The sequence below is a fragment of the Symphalangus syndactylus genome, chromosome 20 (genome assembly GCF_028878055.3).
Source record: "Symphalangus syndactylus isolate Jambi chromosome 20, NHGRI_mSymSyn1-v2.1_pri, whole genome shotgun sequence".
NCBI lineage: Eukaryota > Metazoa > Chordata > Mammalia > Primates > Hylobatidae > Symphalangus > Symphalangus syndactylus.
Window position 1 is genome coordinate 19,220,395 of NC_072442.2, and position 23,501 is coordinate 19,243,895.

Here is a 23,501-nt window from a genome sequence, read left to right on the forward strand (position 1 = left end):
ATCACACTCCTCTACTTCAAGAAGTGATTCTTTTTGACTCCCCTTAGCTGAAATACTCTCACCAGTCTACTTATCCTAATCCTGCCCCACCCATCCTTCACAGCCTATGTCAAGTCTATTCTTTTCCACAGTCCATAATTTTTTTCCAAACTTTTATAAAAATAGTAGAGAAATACTAATTGAAAGTGGCTGAAAATTATAAATTGTTCAATAGTACCTCAAAATGCTTTTTTTTGGAGATGGACTCTCGCTCTGTTGCCCAGGCTGGAGTGCAATGGCACGATCTCTGATCACTGCAACCTCTGTCTCCCAAGTTCAAGCAATTCTCCTGCCCTCAGCCTCCCGAGTAGCTGGGTCTACAGGCACATGCCACCACACCTGGCTAATTTTTTGTATTTTAGTAGAGACAGGGTTTCACCATGTTGTCAAGGCTGGTCTTGAACTCCTGTGCTTAAGCAATCAGCCCGCCTCGGCCTCCCAAAGTGCTAGGATTACAGGTGTGAGCCACCGCACCCAGCCTCAAAAATGCTTCTTAAATTTAATTTTTTTTTTTTTTTGAGACGGAGTCTCACTCTGTTGCCCAGGTTGGAGTGCAGTGTGGCAATCTCGGCTCAATACAACCTCCATCTCCTGGGTTCAAGTGATTCTCCTGCCTCAGCCTCCTGAGTAGCTGGGATTACAGGCACCCGCCACCACGCCCAGATAATTTTTGTATTTTTAGTAGAGGCGGGGTTTCACCATATTGGTCAGGCTTGTCTCAAACTCCTGATGTCAGGCGGTCCACCCACTTCAGCCTCCCAAAGTGCTGGGATTACGGGTGTAAGCCACTGCACCTGGCTGGACAAAATGCTTTTGTATAAATGGGGAAATATATTCAATTAATTTAGCCATATTTGTGTCACATATGTGTACATGTGTATGTACTTATTTTCTGCCAAACTATCTCAGAATAAGTTGCAAATACAATGCCATTGCACACTTACAACTATCTCGGCATGCATCTCCTCAAAATAAGGACATTCTCTTATATTACCATAATGTGCTATTAATAAATATAATAAAATTAACAAGAAAATTAACAATAATATTCAAAAGGGATAGCATCATCAAACATGAATATATATTTTTAAAAAACAGGAAAAATAATTACTTGATATCATCTGCACTGGGTTATTTTTTCCACCTTAAATCTGGATATGAAAAATCATCTACTCCAACTTCTCACCTTGAAAAAAATCCAATAAAAGACAAAAGGTCCAATACCTTATACAAAATGTCCATTCCAGGATTGATAACCCTATTTAAAAATAAATAAACAAACAAGGCCAAGGATGGTGGCTCCCACCTATAATTTCAGCTCTGGGAGGCTGAGGCAGGAGGACTGCTTGAGCTCAGGAGTTTGAGAACAGCCTAGGCAACACAGCAAGACCCCATCTCTTATAAAAAGAAAAAATAATAAGCAAACAAAAATATCTTACACTGTTCTACTGTCAGCTTTCCTACAACTTGTACCAAGAGGTCCTGGTAGCTTCTACAGCAAGAATTGGTAAACATTTTCTGTAAAGGGCCAAATAGTAAATAGCTTAGGCTTGCAGGCCATATGGTCTCTGTCACAATTACTCAACCATGCTATTACAGTGAAAGCAGCCACACATAAACAAATGGGTATGGCTGCATTCTAACATTTTATTTACAAAAACAGTCAGTGAGATTAGACCATAGTTTGCCACCCTTGTACTAGAGCAATACCAAACTAGTCAGCTGCTTCTTCTATATAATAGGAAAAACTATTTATTCTAAAATACTGCAATTAATTTCGCCACTTGTTTCCTCCAATTACCAATTCTGTCAACCACTCCTTATAAGTTACTTGGTTCCTAAGAGATCTACCATACCTAAGTACCATTCTCTAAAAACACTAGTATGTCAAACTCCTCATAAAACTTGATTATATCCAAAACTGAATTCCAAATGTTGAGTGACCAACACATAACAGGAATGCTGTAATTCCCCATCACCTAGTTTATTAATGTAACCAAAGTCTATGCCAGTGGAATTTTTAAAAAAATTGTTTTTTTTTTGAGACAGAGTCTCGCTGTCGCCCAGGCTGGAGTGCAGTGGCGTGATCTCTGCTCACTGCAGGCTCCGCCCCCCAGGTTCACGCCATTCTCCTGCCTCAGCCTCCTGAGCCGCTGGGACTACAGGCGCCCGCCACCTCGCCCGGCTAATATTTTTTTGTATTTTTAGTAGAGACGGGGTTTCACCGTGTTAGCCAGGATGGTCTCGATATCCTGACCTCGTGATCCGCCCGCCTCGGCCTCCCAAAGTGTTGGGATTACAGGCGTGAGCCACCGCGCCCGGCCCAGAACCTGCCCTTTTTACCAAATGAAAAAAATCAAGACTTTTGCCATTTTCACAATTTTCTGATAACCTATTCTGCATAATTTCTCATAGATGACCTACGATGACTCTGACACTAAATCTGCAAGTTCTTTTAGCGCCACGGAAATAATATCTAAATGCTCGAGACAAAATCATTTATGGTGGTGGGTTTTCCCTCACTATTTCCTAATCCACCTTAGTCATCAATTCCTTCTTATTCAGACCTGTTCTTGCATTTTCAGTTTTAAAATTATTCTTCCTGATGGAAAAGAAAGGGAAAGCAAAATAATTGAGAAAATCCATTTTCTTTCTGTCGTCTATGAATCCTATACCATCTATCCCAAACACTGGGTCTACCTCTCCTTATTCTTTATACAACTTTTTAAAAAGGAAGTCTTTGTTTTTTGTTTCAAGCATTTTGAAACAAAATTTTGCGATTTTTAGTACACTATGGGTTTTAAGACTTAAGATGGAAAAATAATTCAATGCAGATGATATTAATTATTGTTCCTATTTTTCTAATATATACTCATTCTTGGTTAGAGGCTGCTCTGCTATCCTTTGTGAATATACTAGGAGTCGATGTCAAACTTACTGAGCAGCTATTTCCAAAAACAGCCCTTTTTCCCCAAATGAAAAAAATCAAGACATTATTCTAAAATCTGGGTTCATCTGAAAGTTTTCTATTTGGCTCTTTGGACTTCTTTAAATGGAGCTTTCCTTCTTTTCATTGGTATAATTTATTGTTACAGTCAGAATTTCATTTATTACATGCTTTTCTCTTTCTAGTATCTACATATTCTCATTCAGAAAATCTCTAGTCTAATGATAACTATCAAAACATTTTGAAATTGGCAAATTGGCTTCCCAAGAGTATACAATGAGTATTTGCAGGTTTTGGGTTGTTTTTTTTTTGCTTTTTTTTGGTTTTTTGGTTTTTTTTGGAGGCAGTTTTGCTCTTGTTACCCAGGTTGGAGTGCAATGGCGCGATCTCGGCTCACTGCAACCTCCGCCTCCTGGGTTCAAGTAATTCTCCTGCCTCAGCCTTCCAAGTAGCTGGGATCACAGACGAGCACCACCATCCTGGCTAATTTTATATTTTTAATAGAGACGGGGTTACACCATGTTGGCCAGGTTGACCTCAGGTGATCCACCCATCTCAGCCTCCCGAAGTGCTGGGAATACAGGCGTGAGCCACCGCACCCGGACTACAATACATATTTGGATGCGCCTAATAATCACTTACTATGAATTTAAAAACTGCATGGTTACCATCCCCCCAAATTCCTGAACACTTTTACATTCCAAGACAATTAAGACCAAAATAAAGAAGACAGTACTTTCCTGCATTAATTCCCCTACCATGTATGATAGAAATTTCTATCTACAGGCCAGGCGCGGTGGCTCACGCTTGTAATCCCAGCACTTTGGGAGGCCGAGGCGGGCGGATCACGAGGTCAGGAGATCGAGACCACGGTGAAACCCCGTCTCTACTAAAAATACAAAAAAATTAGCCGGGCGTGGTGGCGGGCGCCTGTAGTCCCAGCTACTCGGAGAGGCTGAGGCAGGAGAATGGCGTGAACCCGGGAGGCGGAGCTTGCAGTGAGCTGAGATCGCGCCACTGCACTCCAGCCTGGGTGACAGAGCGAGACTCTGTCTCGAAAAAAAAAAAAAAAGAAATTTCTATCTATAACAATATTGTATCTTATACCAATAAATTATATTAACATTTGGCTAATTTAACTGTTCTAAAGGATAGAACTGTTCTTCTATCCTTTATTTCACGTGTCTGAACCTTGTTTCCCTAATACAACTTAAGCTTAGTGAAAGCAAAAAACTAGAGTATTACTCTGTCTTTCATGATATATAGTATAATGCTGGCCATTCAAAAAAAAAAACACTCCACTTTCCAACTGTATACCTTTTTTTTTTTTTTTTTTTTTTTTTGGAGACAGAATCTTGCTCTGTTGACCAGGCTGGAGTGCAGTGGTGTGATCTTGGCACATAGCAATCTCTGCCTCCTGGGTTCAAGTGATTCTCGTGCTTCAGCCTCCAGAGTAGCTGGGACTACAATCATGTGCCACTAAGCTCAGCTAATTTTTGTATTTTCAGTAGCTATGGGGTTTTGCCAGGATGGCCAGGCTGGTCTCAAACTCCTGGCCTCAAGGGATCTGCCCACTTTGACCTCCCAAAGTGCTGGGATTACAGACGCGAGCCACCGTGCCCAGCCCCTTTCTTTGGAAACAGGGTCTCACTCTGTTGCCCAGGCTGGGCTGCAGTGGTGCAATCATGGCTCACTGCAGCCTCTACCTCTCAGGCTCCAGTGATCTTCCCATCTCAGCCTCCAAATATCTAGGACTCAAGCATGCACCACATCAGACTTTTTTTTTTTTTTTTTTTATTGTAGAGACAAGGTCTCACTATGTTGCCCAGGCTCGTCTCGAACTCCTGGGCTCAAGCAACCCTCCCACCTTGGCCACCCGAAGTGTTGAGATTACAGGCATAAACTGTTATGCCCAGCTCATTATATACCTCTCATTACAAATAAACAGTGGTCATTAAGTGATCCAAATAAACACCGGCACAACCCCCTAACCCCACCATTAAGCCAAGGTTAAACATGAGCAAGAGATCCTACTAAAGCAATGCAAGGAAGTCTTCTGTGTTAGTTTAGTTGAAAAGCAACCAATAGAGCCAGGTGCAGTGGCTCACGCCTGTAATCCCAGCACTTTGGGAGGCCAAGGCGGGTAGATCGCCTGAGGTCAGGAGTTCGAGACCAGCCTGACCAACAAGGTGAAACTCCATCTCTACTAAAAATACAAAAATTAGCTGGGCATGGTGGTAGGTACCTGTAGTCCCAGCTACTCGGGAGGCTGAGACAGGAGAATTGCTTGAATCTGGGAGGCGGAGGTTGCAGTGAGCTGTGATCACGCCACTGCTCTCCAGCCTGGGCAATGGAACAAGACTCCATCTCAAAAAAAAAAAAAAAAAAGAAAGAAAAGCAACCAATATAAAAACCAACCTGTAAAAGAGGTTAGCCTCAACTCTCAGGGATGTATGAGTCAAATATTTCAAAATAATTTTTGAGCCAATAACTTGGCTCCACGCTAACAAGTTTTTCTTTTTTTTTTCTAGTTGTCTACATACCTTATGACATCGTGTATGGCAAGGCACTTTAAGGTCAGAACTACAGATGTCAAACTAGTTCTCTTAATTTCAGGGATCACATGGTCAGGCATACACTGGTTCCAAAAATCTTTACTATAGATCCGAAAGCATTTTCCTGAAGAAGTCCTGCCAGCTCGGCCACTTCGCTGTAATGCCTCGCTCCTACAGAAGGAAAAAAACCCAAAAATTCCCCAAAATGTTCTGTGGATTTCTCAGGTAATTTACTTTGTCTTCCCAAACCAGCTAGAAATTACCTAATCAGTTGTTCTTTGAATAAAAAGATTTGACATAGAGACTTACTTTGAAATTGGAACCACCTCCAGGATGTCCAACCCTAATCTGGGGTTGTGATTTAACTGCTTCACAAAGCCACCATCTACCACATATCTAAGAAGAATCAAAGCAAGTTAAGTTTCTGGAAAATAAAAGAAGACTTATTAATTTTTAACCACTTTGGTTTCTCCTTTTCTAGCAAACTAGCAGGTACACAATGCCTTTTATGTTAAGTGTAAAACTTGAAAGTCAAGAAATTGGAACCCTTGTATGTTGTTGGTGGGAATGTAAAATGGTTTAGCCGAGGTGGAAAATTGTTCAGAGGTCCTCAAAAAGTTGAACACAAAATTACCATATGATCCAGCAATTCCATTTCTAAGTGTACACCAAAAAGAACTGAGAACAAGTACTCAAACAAATACTTACAGATCCATGTTCATATCAGCACTATGAATCACAGCCATAAGGTAAAAACAACCTAAGGCCGGGCGCGGTGGCTCACGCTTGTAATCCCAGCACTTTAGGAGGCCGAGGCGGGCGGATCACGAGGTCAAGAGATCGAGACCAAGGTGAAACCCCGTCTCTACTAAAACTACAAAAAAATTAGCCAGGCGCTGTGGCGGGCGCCTGTAGTCCCAGCTACTCGGGAGGCTGAGGCAGGAGAATGGCGTGAACCCGGGAGGCGGAGCTTGCGGTGAGCCGAGATCGCGCCACTGCACTCCAGCCTGGGTGACAGAGCGAGACTCCGTCTCAAAAAAAAAAACAACAACCTAAATGTCCATATTAACTATTAATGGAAGAAGGGATGAAAAAATTGCTTTGCATATATGTATGTAGTATATATACACACACATATATACACACACACACTATGCAATATTATGCAGTCACAAAAAAGAATGAAGTACTGATACATGCTACAATGTGGATGAACCTCAAAAATATTATGCTAAGTCAAAGAAAGCAAACACAGAAGGCCACATATTATATGATTCTATTTGTATGAAATATCCAGAATAGAAAATAGATACTGCTTCCTGCTGACATATCTAAAGAATTTTTAAAAAAAGAAAATACATACAAACAAAAAGTAAGACTGGTAGTTGCCAAGGGCTGGGGTCGAGAGGGGAACGTGGAGTACCTGCTTAATGGGTATGGGGTTTTATTTTGAGGTGTCGAAACATTTTAGAACTAAGCAGAAGAAGTGGTTGCACAAAACTGTAAATGTATTAAGTACTACTTAATTGTTCATTTTTAAATGATTAATTTTATGTGAATTTTGCCTTGATAAAAAAAATACACAAACTTGAAAGTCAGCTTCAGGCCATTTAAACAGATTCAGAATCTAATTTCAACTAGCCCTTAACATGCCATTCTAAGCCAATTAAATGGTGAACAAGTCAGGTAAGGAACCAAAGTAGGATAGCAGTAACAAGACAACATTCTGAAACATGCTACTTAATGGCTTTTGCCTGTGCAGGACACAGAAAATTACAGAGGTTAATTTACCCAGGAGAGCACTCCCTTAATTCCTTAGTGAAACCATTATTTTTAAAGTAACGAAGAAAAGCAGGAAATTAGACTTCCTCTCAGACCTGGGTGATCATTTTATCCAGAAGAAACACACAGGATCTTTGAGATTCAAGTTCAGCCTTCCTGAGACAGACAATCAGACTTAGCTAAAGAAATAAAATAGCCGGGCGCGATGGCTCATGCCTGTAATCCCAGCACTTTGGGAGGCCGAGGCGGGCGGATCACGAGGTCAGGAGATCGAGACCATACTGGCTAACGGTGAAACCCCGTCTCTACTAAAAATACAAAAAAATTAGCTGGGCGTCACGGCGTGTGCCTGTAGTCCCAGCTGCTCGGGAGGCTGAGGCAGGAGAATGGCGTGAACCCGGGAGGCGGAGCATGCAGTGAGCCGAGATTGCGCCACTGCACTCTAGCCTGGGTGACAAAGCAAGACTCTGTCTCAAAAAAAAAAAATAAATAAATAATAAAAATAAAAAATAATAATAAAATAAAATAAAGAAATAAAATATATTGGGTAAATGATAAATAACTCAGTCTTAAAGAACTTTGCATTAGTTGTCAGTCCAGACTTAAAATTTTTTAATGTTTCCTTACTAAATTTACCCAAAAATTTGATAGCACTATTTATTACATCCAGAAAAGATAAGGGACCTGAATCATAGTTAATTTTCACAAAAAGGTAAAAAGTCAGAGACGATACATCCAGATAAACGTTGGATACACAAACTAACTCTACCAAGTGAGGCTGCAAGGTAGAAGGAAATATCAAATCATCTAAGGTATATACTTATAATGGGAGTACAGAAAAATAGGTTTGGCTTCCTATTTAGTGAAACCCATGAAGCATTATACATAATCTACATAATCTTAAATTTGAAAAGAGGAAGCTTCAAGTTGCCAAGTAGTTAAAATGTGTGAACAGCCAAGTACGGTGACACATGCCTGTGGTCCCAGCTACCCAGAAGGCTAAGGCGGGAGGACTGGTTGATCTCCATACAAGGCTGTAGTGTGCTATGACTGCACGCCTGTGAATAGTCACTATACTCCAGCCTCAGCAACATAATGAGACCCTGTCTCTAAAAAAAAGTGTGAATAGGAATATAGTATGTACCTCCTACTCCATTTCCTGCTCAAAGCAATCAATAATTACAAAACAAAATAGGTGATTACATGTTAAGAACATCAAAAAGTAGGAGAGAAGGGAATTAGTGGAGGGCACAGAAAAGCAAACTCAGTAATGTTTAGCTAATGTTTAGTAACGACAGGCTTCCTTGACTTTAAGAGAAAGTTCAAAAGTTATACCTGATTCCATCTATTGTCAAAGACGTTGCAGAAATATTGGTGGATATGACACATTTTCTAATTCCAGGTGGCGGTGGCAAAAATATCCTCCTCTGTTGATCTAAAGTATATATAAAAAGAAAATACCAATTTACAACATGCATGTGTCAAACTCAAGTTTTGAAGAACTCAATTTTTCATTACAAGTCATGTTTCTAGGCCGGGCATGGTGGCTCACGCCTGTAATCCCAGCACTTTGGGAGGCCGAGGCGGGAGGATCACAAGGTCAGGATATCGAGACCATCCTGGATAACATGGTGAAACCCTGTCTCTATGAAAAATACAAAAAATTAGCCGGGGGTGGGGGCGCGTGCCTGTAGTCCCAGCTACTTGGGAGGTTGAGGCAGGAGAATCGCTTGAATCTGGGAGGCAGAGTTTGCAGTGAGCCAAGATCGCGCCACTGCACTCCAGCCTGGGCGACAGAGCGAGATTCCGTCTCAAAAAAACAAAAAAACGGCCGGGCGCGGTGGCTCACGCCTGTAATCCCAGCACTTTGGGAGGCCGAGGTGGGTGGATCACGAGGTCAGGAGATGGAGATCATCCTGGCTAACACAGTGAAACCCCATCTCTACTAAAAATACCAAAAAAAAAAAAAAAAAAAATAGCCGGGCGTGGTGGCGGGTGCCTGTAGTCCTAGCTACTCGGGAGACTGAGGCAGGAGAATGGCGTGGACCCGGGAGGTGGAGCTTGCAGTGAGCTGAGATTGCTCCACTGCACTCCAGCCTGGGCCACAGAGCGAGACTCCGTCTCAAAAAAAAAAAAAACAAAAACAAAAACAAAAACAGAGGCAACAGAAGATCCACAACATTATTTTCAATGTGGCAGTACGAAAGAATGAAATTATTTACTCTGTATAGAAAAATATGTCTATGTACATATTTAGTTAATGGTTAATAACAAACCAAACATAATGGGTTTTTATCAGTTTCAATGTAAATTATAAAAGCATCGGTGAACTAAATCTTGAGAAAACAATGAGAACCTTAAACAATGATCCTAAGAATTTCCCTGAAAATGTAAAAATCTAAAATAGATATCTATGCTTCAATAGAGAGTAAGGAGCTAATATCATCATAAAAGAGATTTCCAAAATAGCACATCTATGTTCTTTACTGACACATATACTGCAAAACTTTGTTAATACAGGGATAAGAATCACCCAATCAACAAAAGCTGTTAATATACATACACGTAAAATATAAAAACATTCAAATGCTAATTCCAACTCCAAATAGGAGGCTAAGGTTAATTTCCCTTTAATTTTACAAGTTAAATTCCATAATAAAAGTTTTATAAAACAAATTCTAAACCTCATTCAACAATATTTACTATGACCAAAATATGTCAAATCAAGAGTTTGTATTTGCTCTTGGAATTCCCCAAAGAAGAGGATCATTCTTGAAAAGCAGACTAAGGCATGGCTACTTTAAAAGGAAAATGATCCACAGCCGGGCATGGTGGCTCACATCTGTAATCCCAGCAATTCTGGAGGCCAAGGCAGGCAGATGACCTAAGGTCAGGAGTTTGAAACCAGCCTGGCCAAATCCCATCTCTGCTAAAAAAAAAAAAAAAAAAATACAAAACTTAGCCAGGCATGGTGGCGAGCGCCTACAATCCCAGCTACTTGGGAGGCTGAGGAAGGAGAATCGCTTGAACCCAGGGGGTGGTGGTTGCAGTGGGCTGAGATCGCGCCACTTTACTCCATCCAGCCTGGGTGACAAGAACAAGACTCCATCACAAAAAAAAAAAAAGGAAAACAATCCACTGTGTTTAGACTTAGACATAGCTGGATATACAGTTTCTAAAAATTCTGTGGCAATGGCAAATTAGGTTTGACTTACAGTAATGCCAGCAGAAACTACTGTCCTCATTTCAAAGAATTCTCACCAATAGTTTTGTTTTGCTGGGAGAACCAATACTCTTAACGATAATAAGGGGGATATCCATGGCTCTCAAAAAAGTGAATGTAAAAAGACTTCAGGCAAAAATCACTTCTCTCAAGGAATGCTGGTTCTCACTGATTTGTTTCATGATCTGGATGTGGGTTACAAAGGTGAGATTGGTTTGTGAAACATACCTAAGCATTTAAGATCTGAGTGCTTTTCTGTAAACATGATTATTCAATAAAAAATTTTTTTAAAAAATCAAATTTTCTATTCTAATGAGAAATTACCTGTTGTCATAGATCCATAACACGGCAATATTAACAAGCCATCGAGGGTGGTATCTTGAACATCATAATCATAATCAACAGACTCTGCCATCTGAAAAAGTAACTCACAACTTTTTTCGATTTCAAACTGGCCTAAAACGGGAAGAAAAAAATCACTTCAGCAACTGAACAGAAAAATTAATTTAAAAATAAAGAAAATGTCAAGATTAAAATTAATTTTGCCTAAAAGTTATTGTAAATCTCTCATTTAATGTAAAGGAGATGAACACATAAGCTATACCATATTTCAACAATAAAATTCGAAGTAGAAGAAACATCAGTTTCTAAGGAACTTAAATTTCTAAAGGAATAAAAATATTTATCATCTTCAAGCTTTTCACCCTGTATTTGAGAAGACTCACTGAATTGTTAACAAAGGAGAAAAGCTGGTCCAGGTGTTATTGCATTTGGTTAAATTTCAAAATACTTCAGTAATCTCCAAAAGGCAAAGGTTGTTACAATCCCTCACTTCTGACATTAGTACAAGGCAGAGGAAAAAGGTAAACAAGGAAACTACTAATTCCTATTAGGAGGGTGCTGCTACTTGAAAAGTTATGCCACTAGTCTGGGATTTAACTATTTTATTTTTGATCTCCAAAAATGCCACATGCTTGTTTACAATACATAGATTCTACACCTTATGTGTTGTTATCACACAGTACAATGCCACCACCCAAAGAAGAACCTGGTGAAATGTCCTTTGAAATAATGGAATTAACCCAGGTCTGTTTAGTCAGGTTACCGTTCTATCTAAGACAGACCAACAAAAATAATATTTCACTATTTAATTTCTTTCTATTAAAAGGTCAGTGTGTTTTACATATATTTGCTAATGAGCCTGATGTCTTTGACATTTGACATATATTGTGTGTATATATACATATACACTATTATGTCTTTGTCATAAAATATATATACATACTATTATGTCTTTGACATAAACATATATAATCCTCTTTGGCAGCTAGCTTACAATTTTTATCTATCTTTTACCTAAAATTATTCAGATAATCAGAAAAAGCTAGGGCAACACTTGAGAAGGGCACAGAATTCCCAACAGAGATAGCACTCTATCTGGGTGCCATATTCCTTACTTACAAATACTTAAGTTTTTTAACTTGATACTGAATGCTCACCAGTCAGAAAAACCAAGATGTCTCCAGCCATTTCATTCAAATGGATATCCATGGTAACTTTCACAATCTAAAGCAAGAAATGCAGGCATAATATGCTAGTGGAAATACAGTCATTCCCTTACCACCACTTCCCTTGCCCCACAGAAAAATTAAATTTGGTTCTTAAAAGTTCTAGGACCTGTGAGGACTGTCATTAAAATAGTAGGGAACAAATGAATTATCAAACTACCCAATTAGTAAGAATCACAGATACTAAAAAAAGACATTAAATGAATGCCAAGTAATACCGCTTGAATATACGCAGTATTTTCTCTGTCTCGTGGACCAATCAAATTGCAGAATTTCTCTCTGACTGGATAAAGCCTTCCAGGTATATCAAATATTGGACAATTTCCAAAGAATGCAGAGAGCTTGGCTAATTCCATAGTTGCTGACATTATCACCACTTTTAAATGCTCCTTCCTATTAGGAGACTTCTCCTGAAATAGCTTCTTCAATAAACCAAATAAGATATCCTGAAAGAAAAGTAAATTTCTATTAAGTCACAAGTGCACTTAACAGCCAAACTATTTTAAATACACTGCTATTCTAACCAAGGAATTCCTATTTTAATAGATTAAAATGTAAGTAGGAGCCAGGTGCTGTGGCTCACACCTGTAATCCCAGCACTCTGGGAGGCCAAGGTGGGAGGCCAGGAGGTCGAGACCTGCCAGGGAAACAAAACGAGACACTGTCTCTACAAAAAATGTTCTTAAAAATTAGCCAGACATGGTGATGTACGTCTGCAGTACCAGCAACTCAGGAGGTTGAGGTGGGAAGATCACTTGAGCACAGGAGTTCAAGGGTGCAGTGAGCTATGATCGCCACTGCTCTCCAGCCTGGGTGATGGAGCAAGACTCCATCTCTAAAAAATTAAATTAAATTAAATTAAAAAGTAAGAGGAAGCAATTCTCTATACAATAAAAAGCTACCCAAACAAACTACTTGCTAATAAAAAAAAATAAATTAAAATACTCACTGTAGTTAGTGTTCTTTCATGGGCTTCATCCAAAATAATGACACTGAATTTGGTAAGATTTGGATCTCCCAGAATATGTTTCAGTAAACATCCATCAGTCATATATTTGATTGCTGTCTCCTAATGTTCAAACAGCAGAGTCACAGAAATTCACCACTACTTTCCCAACTAAATTTTTCCTCAAGAGGTACAAACATTAAGTGATGAAACCAATCTGACTAAACAAAAGGGTACATAAAAATAGTCTAACTTATGTATACAAAATGATGGTAAGTTACAAAACATGCTGTCTATACAGAAAAAGGGACAAATAACTCACTTGGGTATTCTTGGGCAAAGCAACAAAAATCACCAATAAGGAGATACAATAAAGTCAGAGGAAAGTGGCAAGATGATGCAATGGCATTAGGTGAGCAAGCTGTGGGAAACAACAGTGAAGTGAGATTTATCTTTCTAACTCAGCCCCTATTTTAGAGGATTCAGGGAAAATGAGAAAATGGTAGGTGCATACTTTACACCCACTTTCTCCTCTTCTCTATTAAAAAATGTGTTACTTAGGTCAGACACGGTAGCTCACGCCTGTAATCCCAGCACTTTGGTTTGCTGAGGTGGGCGGATCACTTGAGTCCAGGAGTTCGAGACCAGCCTGGACAACACAGCAAAACCATCTCTCTAATAAACATAAAAAAATTAGCCAGGTGTGGTGGTGCACGCCTGTAGTCCCAGCTACTTGTGAGGCTGAGATGGGAGGACTGCTGGAGCCTGAGAGGCGGAGGTTGCAGTGAGCTGAGATCACGCCATTGCACTCCAGCCTGGGTGACTGAGCAAGACACTATCTCCAAATAAAAATGTGTTACTCAACAAGCATTAAAACAGGGTGATAAAAAGATCCAAAGGCTAGGAATAACAGCAACGACATCCATAAAACAAGGGAAGGAAGAAAGAAAAAACAGTGACCACTAGGAAGGCAAAGATAGTATTTTGGGGAGTCATCTTGTGCCATATTTGATGGCCATTCCCATTAGGGAACATATGTAAACCAGGGATCGTTTTGTTGCTGGGACAGGATTAAGAAATCCACAGGGAATGTAAATTATAATATTACTATTAAAAAGAAAATTTTAAATTTGTTGGTACCATGAATATAGCAGATGCTTAACACTTGCTGATTTTGTTAATTGACTGATTTTGTTAATTCAGCTTTCCACTGACTTCAAGAATACACACACACAAAATAAATCAACCTGAAAACATGCTCAGTGAAATAAGAGTGACACAAAGTACAAAATATTGTGTGATTCCACTTGTATGAGGTACCTGAAGTAGGCAAATTTGTAGCGACAGAAAGTAGAACAGAAGTTACAGCAGGGCGCGGTGGTTTACCCTGTAATCCCACCACTTTGGAAGGCCGAGGCGGGAGGATCACGAGGTCAGGAATTTGAGACCAACCCCATCTCTACTAAAAATACAAAAAATTAGCTGGGCGTGGTGGCAGGAGCCTGTAATCCCAGCTACTTGGGAGGCTGAGGCAGGAGAATCACTAGAACCTGGGAGGCAGAGGTTGCAGGGAGTGGAGGTTGCGCCACTGCACTCCAGCCCGGGCGACGGTGCAAGACTCCGTCTCAAAAAAAAAAAAAAAGAAGTTACCAGAGGCTAGAGGGAGAGAGAAATGGGGGTTTTAATATATTGTTTAATAGATAAGAGTTTCTGTTTGGGATGATAAAAAAAGTTCTGAAAGTAGAAATGGTGATGGTTACCCAACATTGTGAACACACATTTTTTTTTTTTTTTGAGGTGGAGTTTCGCTCTTGTTGCCCAGGATGGAGTGCAGTGGCACAATCTCAGCTCACTGCAACCTCTGCCTCCCCGGTTCAAGCCATTTTCCTGCCTCAGCCTCCCGAGTAGCTGGGATTACAGGCATGCACCATCATGCCCAGCTAATTTTGTATTTTTAGCAGACACAGGGTTTCTCCATGTTGGTCAGGCTGGTCTCGAACTCCTGACCTCAGGTGATCCACCTGCCTCAGCCTCCCAAAGTGATGGGATTACAGGCGTGAGCCACCGAGCCCAGCTCATTGTGAACATACTTAATGGCACTGAATTGTATACCAAAATGGTAAAATGGTCAATTTTAAGTTATATATATTTTACTACAATAAAACATTTTAAAAACCTACATGTCAAGAATCCTTGCAGTTAAAAAACATAAATAAGAGAATCCTAAGAAAATAAACTGTCATTTATGAACTAAGGAAGAAGAAAATGGGATGAATATCAGACACTCGAGAGCTAAAGCATTAACAATGAACAACAAAAATAAATTCTTTAAAATATATATTGAACTTTGAAGTTAAAAATCTTTCAGAACTCTCTCCACTCTTTCCGTTAAGTTTATAATATTAGCTGGGCATGGTGGCATGCTCCTGTAGTCCCAGCTACTCAAGGGGCTGAGGTAGGAGATCACTTGAGCCCAGAAAGTAGAGGCTACAGAGAGCCATGATTGTGCCACGCACTCCAGGCTGGACGACAAAGCAAGACCCTGTCCCGAAAAAGAAAAGAAACAAATACCAACAAGACTTTTGTACCTTAGAGCTGCAATCATCAAAACGAACTTGGTATCCTACTTTGGATCCCAAAGTGCATTTCATTTCTTCAGCTACTCTCTGAGCAACTGATATAGCAGCTACTTTTCGTGGTTGAGTTACACCAATCATACCATGTTGTGAAAACCCTATCAAAACCAGAGATAAAGAAACACAACAATGTTAGCAATTGTCTTCCTATTAGAGCTAAATTTTTTTGGCCAATCAATACAAAACTGCTTGAATGTTTCCAAAAGAATATCTTGCAAATTAAAAACACACTGCTATGTTTGCATCATGGAAATTTAAATATTAATTTTAAATAATACATATTAATAACCACTCAAAAATAAATATATATATTATATATTTTTTTTAGACAGAGTTTCGCTCATTGCCTAGGCTGTAGTGCAATGGCACAATCTCGGCTCACTGCAAACTCTGCGTCCCGGGTTCAAGCAATTCTCCTGCCTCAGCCTCTCGAGTAGCTGGGATAACAGGCATGCGCCACCATGCCGGGCTAATTTTGTATTTTAGCAGAGACGGGTTTTCTCCCTGTTGGTCAGGCTGGTCTTGTACTCCTGACCTCAGGTGATCCACCTGCCTCTGCCTCCCAAAGTGCTGGGATTATAGGCATGAGTCACCACGCCCAGCCAAAAAAAAAAAAAAGAAAAAATTATATACATATATCATTTTTTTTTTTCTTTTTTGAGACAGAGTCTTGCTCTGTTGCCCAGGCTGGAGTGCAGTGGCGCCATCTCGGCTCACTGCAACTTTCACCTCCTGGGTTCAAGTGATTCTCCTGCCTCAGCCACCTGAGCAGCTGAGATTACAGGTGCTTGCCACCACGCCCAGCTAATTATTTTGTAAAAAATATATTTTTTAAATTAGAATTCAGGCTTTGTCTGGTTTTGTTTTTTCTGTCTAAAAATCTACTCTAAAGGTAAGCCAAGAATTTTGAAACATAAGAACTCATAAAATTCCACACACTTCCCAAAATAAATTTACTTTTGCCACAAGAGTAAAACTGGATTGATTGATTGATTGATTTTTGAGATAGAGCCTTGCTCTGTTGCCCAGGCAGGAGTGCAGTGGCACAATCTTGGCTCACTGCAACCTTTACCTCCTGGGTTCAAGCAATTCTCCTGCCTCAGCCTCCCGAGTAACTGGAATTACAAGCGCGCACCACCACACCCAGCTAATTTTGTATTTTTAGCAGAGATGGGGTTTCACCATGTTGTCCAGGCTGGTCTCAAATTCCTGACCTCAAGTGATCCACCTGCCTCAGCCTCCCAACGTGCTGGGATTACAGGTGTGAGCCACCATGCCCAGCCTAAAACTGGACTTAAATATGTCACCTTTCTGCTGGGAGCAGTGGTACACACCTGTAATACCAGTTACTCAGGAGCCTGGCTACTCAGAAGGTTGAGGTAGGAGGATTGCTTGAACTCAGGAGTTTGAGACCAGCCTGGGCGACACAGTAACATCTCATCTCAAAAAAAATAAATAAATAAATATATATATATATATGCACCTTCCATATACCATTTTAATATATTTGGGAATGGAGCTGCATCTTAAAATCGATGGCGCGTTTCCATTCTTACTAGTACAGTAGTCCCTCTTTACCTTTGATTTTGCTTTCCAATGTTTCAGTTACCTACAGTCAATGGAGGTCCAAAAATATTACAGCACTTTGAGAGACAGAGAGAGACCACATTTACAAAAGTTTTACTACAGTATATTGTCATAACTGTCTATTTTATTGTTGTTGATTTCTTACTGAGCCTAATTTATAAACTAAACTTTATCATAGGTATGTATGTATGTATAGGAAAAAACACAGTATATGCAGGGTTTGGTATTATTGGCAGTTTCAGGCATTGAGTGGTCTTAGAAGGCATCTCCCAAGGATAAGAGGGGATTATTGCATATAAAATAGTGATATATCTTAATAGATGGCACCTTAGATTTGAAGCATTAGAATAATATATTTGTTATTTTTTAAGGCAAATCATATCCAATATAATACTGCTCTTTACAAACCTTATGACAGAAAGTTCTGTCATACTGAAAGACACTTGTCAAAAGACAAAATTACAACAAATTTAGTTAATTTTTTTTTTTTTTTTTTTTTTGACACAGAGTCTCACTCTGTCACCCAGACTGGAGTGCAACAGCACAGTCTCAGCTCACTGCAACCTCTGCCTCCTGGGTTCAAGTGATTCTCCTGCCTCAGCCTCCCGAGTCGCTGGTATTACAGGAGCCCACCACCACACCTAATTTTTGTATTTTTAGTAGAGACGGGGTTTCACCATGTTGGCCAGGCTGGTCTCGAACTGCTGACCTCGTGATCCACCTGCCTTGGCCTCCCAAAGTGCTGGGATTACAGGCTTGAGCCACCGTGCACGGCCTAAAAATTTTTTTTTTTTTTGGAGATGGAGTCTCACTCTGTCTCCCAGGCTGGAGTACAGTGGCACTATCTCGGCTCACTGCAGGCTCCGCCTCCCAGGTTCACACCATTCTCCTGCCTCAGCCTCCCGAGTAGCTGGGACTACAGGCGCCCACCACCACGCCCGGCGAATTTTTTTTTTTTGTATTTTTAGTAGAGACAGGGTTTCACTGTGTTAGCCAGGATGGTCTCGATCTCCTGACCTCGTGATCCACTCATCTCGGGCTCCCAAAGTGCTGGGATTACAGGCGTGAGCCACCGTGCCCGGCCAAAAATTTTTAATTGGCTTTTGTGATTCTAACTCTGGAATCACATCAACCTATCGTCTCATAAAATAGAATGAGTGTTCCAATGAGCTGAGCAGAGGAGGCTGATTGTATAGACAGAAAAGGGCTGAGGAAAGCAGAAACAGAAAACAAAAAGCAGATTGCTCATTTCAAAGTTACTTTTCTAGTAAAAGTTAAAGCAGAGGAAACTTCTTGATGCTCCTAAAACTGGTCTGTTTGGGGATTTGGCTATTATCTCTTTCTCCTGATTTCTCAGTAGATGAAAAATTTAGTTTCTAGACTTGGTCGTGTGGAACTTCAGTATGAGTAACTCCACTTCGGTTTGGTCTGTTGGGTCTAGTGTGGGGCATCAGTCCAAACCAAAGGCCTCCTATTAATTTTACTTAACATATTTTAAACGTAATTTGTTAGTTGGCTTGTGCTGGCAAAGTCAGGGGATAAATATTTACCTGATAATGCTCTAGAGAAAGAACCAAGAAGTACTAATGGCAGCAACAGATATCACATATCTCTTCCCCCTCAAAATTATTTCAGTATCCAATGGTTAATAGTCTACTGCTAGACAACCTTATTCTATAAAATGGAATTAATATCTAGATGTAATTCTATTTGAGATTATTATGGTAATTAAAAATGGGAAAATTTGCCATCCCAACTAATTCCTGAACCTTAAATAGACCATAAAGAAGCAAAGGAGACATAGGGGAAGGGGGTGTGCCAAGAGAAGTGGGACTATAAAGCAAACAGTGGGCAATCATGGAGTACAGAAGTCCTACTGGCCTTTAAAAAGAGGATATTTTTAAAATATTTCCAATATTACAACAGAAAAAAATCACCTGCTTCATATAGATATTTTGGGAGTTGAGTTGTTTTACCACTTCCTGTATTTCCAGTAACAATAAGGAATGAATTGTCCCTCACAGCTTGAATAATCTTTTTTCTTTGTTTCTGAATAGGAAAAGTTGGAGTAGTTCCTCCCTCCTGGGACGTGCATCCTTTCTCTTCTGTAATAACAGAAAAACAAGTCAATTAAAAGACTTGTAAAGATATCTCTGACTCAATTTCTCAGGACTAAAACCAGAAAGGCAATAGAATGTTAGGGATGGAAGGGATCATCCATGACTTCTCAATTAAATCGCTCATGTAAGTGAGCGTTAATGAGCGCAATTTGTAAGTGAGGGTTAATGAGCCCAGAACAACTTTTTGGTGAAATCCAGCAACTTGAGCATTTGTTCACGCATAACTCAAAGTACTTTTCAAAGCAAGTACAGCTCAAGGCAACGTATACACATGCATACTTACACAGAAGCACAAAACTCAATTTTATTTAACAATAGACCAAAAACTGGAACACAGCAGAAAATTCTCAGCTGGATTAGAAGCCACCTGTGTTTGCTTCTGATTCATGGTTCAAGTTAGGTCCCTGTTCAGAGTGACTGATATCCCAGAAGGCCAAGTGGTGGGTAACCATGGAAACTGGCTCCTGGAAACTGGCTCCCTTCATACCGTACCCAAAGGCAGGCTGGCGGCCCGACGAAGGGCGGGGGGGGGATGAATGGGTAGAGAACAAAGGGCTTATGAGCCTGTTTAAGAACAGAATGCATTTCGGGCGCTGGGGTTCACTTTTTCGCCCCCCAGTAAGGTTTTCGCCTAACTTGGATTTGGGACCGCCCCCCTCTAAGGCAAAGTGCTCATTGGACGCAAAGTTCGCCTCGGGCTTGGAAAGCCAGGAGAACGCCACAGCTTCCTCACTACTCTTCTCAGGCCGCCAAAGGCGTACTTTCATCCCCTCCCAAAACCCCCACACCGTAACTCCCGCTGGCTTCCGTACCGTCCCGCGGACCGCACCTCTATCGGCGATGCAAACAGCCGAGGGCCGCTCTTCCTGGAGGTCTCTTGACCGCTCACCCTCCTCCTGCCGCCTTGGCGCCCTGCCCGCGACTGCGGGAAACCGGGACATAGACCTGGCCCCAAGTGGAGGCGAGCACGTCCACCGATCTGAGGAGATGGGAGGGGAAAGACGAGGACGCGCCCTGATGACGTAGAGGTGTTTACTTCCGCGCGTGCGACTTGTAGCAAGGGGAGGGGGAGCTGCTCGATGACGTAGCACGGGGCGGCCGGACCTCGAGCCCAGGCTCTACCCCCAGGGATTTCCCGCCAACTGCCACGTGCGCCTCGCCTTGGGCGGCTGAGCCGTACCTGAGGGCCCGAAGACCCCCTCTTGTTTCGCCTCTCCGGCGCCAAAGGTCGCGACGACACCTCTTTTCAACGCCACAGGGGTCTCTGCAGGCTATTCTGCTTTCGCACACCAGACACGATGTGACCCTCTGCCCGGAGCTGGAACCATAATCCCAGAGTGCTGCGTTCGTCAGCTCATTCTCACCTTTCCTAAACTGGTATGACCTGTCCAAGGCACACAGCTACTGAGTTGTGGAGCCGAACTTTTAGTTATGTTATTATCAAAATTTAGGTCACCAAGGCTGTTCATTAACCTCATAGGACCCTGCATTTTAATTTATTTGCATGTTTCCTCTTCTGCCCAGCTAGATTGTAAGGCCCCCCACAAGAGCCGGAATATTAAAACACTGCTACATCCAGGGCCCAGCACAGTGATTCAAGGTGGGCTGTCAATATTTGTTGACTTTGCTGGAATGGAGGAATGAATAATTGACTTCCTTAGGAATTAAGCTCATTTTTGATAGAGGTGCATTCCTTGGAAACCACAGTAGCTGAAAAGTCCAACAGATACACAACATCTGAGGCAGGGCAACTTTTTCAGAAAAGGTACTTTGAGGGCAGGTCTTTCTAGACCTGGGGGTAGGTCTGTTCCAGAGCCTGCCAATTTTTAAATTAGTGTCACCTGTAACAAAATCAATGCAATGTGAACAAGATTGTTTCTTGGACTCCTTAATTGTTCCTGCTGTTAGAATTAACCAACACTTACTACCAAAGAAGACAACTCAAAACTGTCACTTCACCATCACCTAAAGACCCTCTTGTCTGACCAGGCTTCAAAAGATGTACCATAAGGCTGTTGGACCCCCAGATTTTTCTGTGCTCATTTGAAGTGAAGTCATGGCCGTGCATGGTGGCTCATGCCTGTAATGCCAGCACCTTGGGAGGCCGCGACAGATGAATCACTTGAGATCAGGAGTTCGAGACCAGCCTGGCCAATATGGTGAAACCCCGTCTCTATTAAAAATACAAAAAAAAAAAAAATTAGCTGGGTGTGGTAGCACGCACCTATAATCCCAGCTACTCGGGAGGCTGAGACAGGAGAATCGCTTGAACCTAGGAGGCAGGGGTCGCAGTGAGCCAAGATCGTCCCACTGCACTCCAGCCTGGGCAACAGAGCGAGATTCCATCTCAAAAAATAAAGTGAACTCATACCAACTGCTTTTAAATGGGACTGATCAACACTTCTTAAAATGCAAGCTCATCAGATTTTGAATGATACCAAATAAGTTGGAACTTTGTAACAACTTTATATCTCAAAACCTGGGTATGAGAGGAAGCAATCTGGTAAATAGGAGAACATTCCAGGTTTCTCTCTTTCATTAGGAGCATCTCCCAGCCTTCTGGATCATGCTAGGAATTCAAAATATTATAGAAACAGAAACCAAAATGGCAAAAATACATGTGTGACAGGCAAGGTATTGGTAATCTCAGTATTTCAGTATAGGGCATCTCTATCAGTGATATAATAAAGTCACTTTCTAAAAATCGTCATTTCAGACCAATGATGATTACCACTTAGCTCATAGTAGTCAAATCTTTCCGATACAGTTGACCCTTGAACAATACAGGTTTGAACTTCACAGGTCCACTTGTAGGCAGATTTTTTCTTCTGCACCTGCTAAGCTGGAGATAGCAAGATCAACGCTTTGTCTTCCTCCTCCTTCTCTTCAGCCTGCTGAACAGGATGGAAACCTTTATGATGATCCACTGACACTTAATGAATAGTAAATATATTTTCTCTTATGATTTTCTTAATGTTTTATTTTCTGTAGCTTGCTTTAAGAATACAGTATATAATACATATATAAAATAAGTATTAACTGTTTATGTTATTGGTAAGGCTTCCAGGCAATAGTTGGTATTAATAGTTAAGCTCTGGGGAGTCAAGTAATACAGATTTTGGCCCAACGCAGTGGCTCACACCTGTAATCCTAGCACTTAGGGAGGCCAAGGCGGGCAGATTGCCTGAGTTCAGGAGTTCAAGACCAGCCTGGGCAACATGGCAAAACCCCATCTCTCCTAAAAATACAAAAAAATTAGCTGGGTGTGGTGGTGCGTGCCTGTAGTCCCACCTACTCAGGAGGCTGAGGCAGAAGAACCACTTGAACCTGGGAGGTGGAAGTTGGGGTGAGCCGAGATTGCACCACTGCACTCCAGCCTGGGTGACAGTGAGACTCTGTCTCCAAGAAAAAAAAAAGAAAAGAGTTATACACAGATTTTTACAGTGCAAAAGGCTCATGCCCCTAACCCCACCTTGTTCGGGTTTCAACTGTAAATTATTTCCTTTATTTTTCACAAAAACTCATAGGTTATTACTATCCCTAATTTTTGTGTTAGAAACTTGCCTGTGGTGACAAAACAAAGAACTAAGAGGGCCAAGATTCAAAGTCACACTAATAACCACTAAACTGCATTGGGAGATGGAAGTATTTAGATCTTGGTGCCAAAATAATGTATTTTCTTCCAGTGTTTGTAACTCTAATAGAACTGACCCCATTCTTGTATGAGAACCACCTAATGAGAGTATACAATATAAAACCTGCAAGCAAAGAATGAAGAAAAATAAAAGTGAAAAACTCAAGTGATGTTTAACATTGTTCATTTTATAACCAAGGACATTTAAAGCATGTTACCATGAATAACCATGTGCTTGGGGCTATTCTAAATTAGAAGATCAGCAATTATTTCCTACCCAGTGAGTTTACAAATTACAATGACAAACAAAACTCAAGTACGGAGTAAAAATAGAAAATATATGGGTTGAATCTGGGAAGAAAGGTCAGTGTCCCCAACAACATTGAATCTATTTCTTATCTTTAGGTTACGTTAAAAACCCGAGGCCAGGCCTGTAATCCCAGGACTTTGGGAGACTGAGGTGG

General features: G+C 40.9%; 1 protein-coding gene across 6 annotated transcripts in view; it reads right to left on the reverse strand.

Moving 5' to 3' along the window:
* The window catches only part of DHX40 (DEAH-box helicase 40), a 42,638-nt gene extending 22,198 nt beyond the window's left edge, over nucleotides 1–20,440 (reverse strand). Inside the window, exons 1-10 of one of the 6 annotated variants that reach the window (XM_055256141.2) lie at nucleotides 20,233–20,440; nucleotides 19,221–19,388; nucleotides 15,649–15,794; nucleotides 13,064–13,183; nucleotides 12,333–12,560; nucleotides 12,046–12,112; nucleotides 10,871–11,002; nucleotides 8,659–8,758; nucleotides 5,851–5,937; nucleotides 5,530–5,712 (exon numbers count right to left, since the gene is read on the reverse strand). In XM_055256141.2, coding sequence (XP_055112116.1) covers nucleotides 5,530–5,712; nucleotides 5,851–5,937; nucleotides 8,659–8,758; nucleotides 10,871–11,002; nucleotides 12,046–12,112; nucleotides 12,333–12,560; nucleotides 13,064–13,183; nucleotides 15,649–15,794; nucleotides 19,221–19,388; nucleotides 20,233–20,344 — 1,343 coding nt within the window. In that variant the 5' untranslated portion in view covers nucleotides 20,345–20,440. Of the gene's footprint in view, nucleotides 1–5,529; nucleotides 5,713–5,850; nucleotides 5,938–8,658; nucleotides 8,759–10,870; nucleotides 11,003–12,045; nucleotides 12,113–12,332; nucleotides 12,561–13,063; nucleotides 13,184–15,648; nucleotides 15,795–19,220; nucleotides 19,389–20,215 lie in introns of all 6 variants that reach the window. The other 5 variants (XM_055256144.1, XM_055256142.2, XM_055256143.2 and 2 more) reach the window with 5 other exon arrangements.
* Between the last annotated feature and the right edge of the window lie 3,061 nt (nucleotides 20,441–23,501).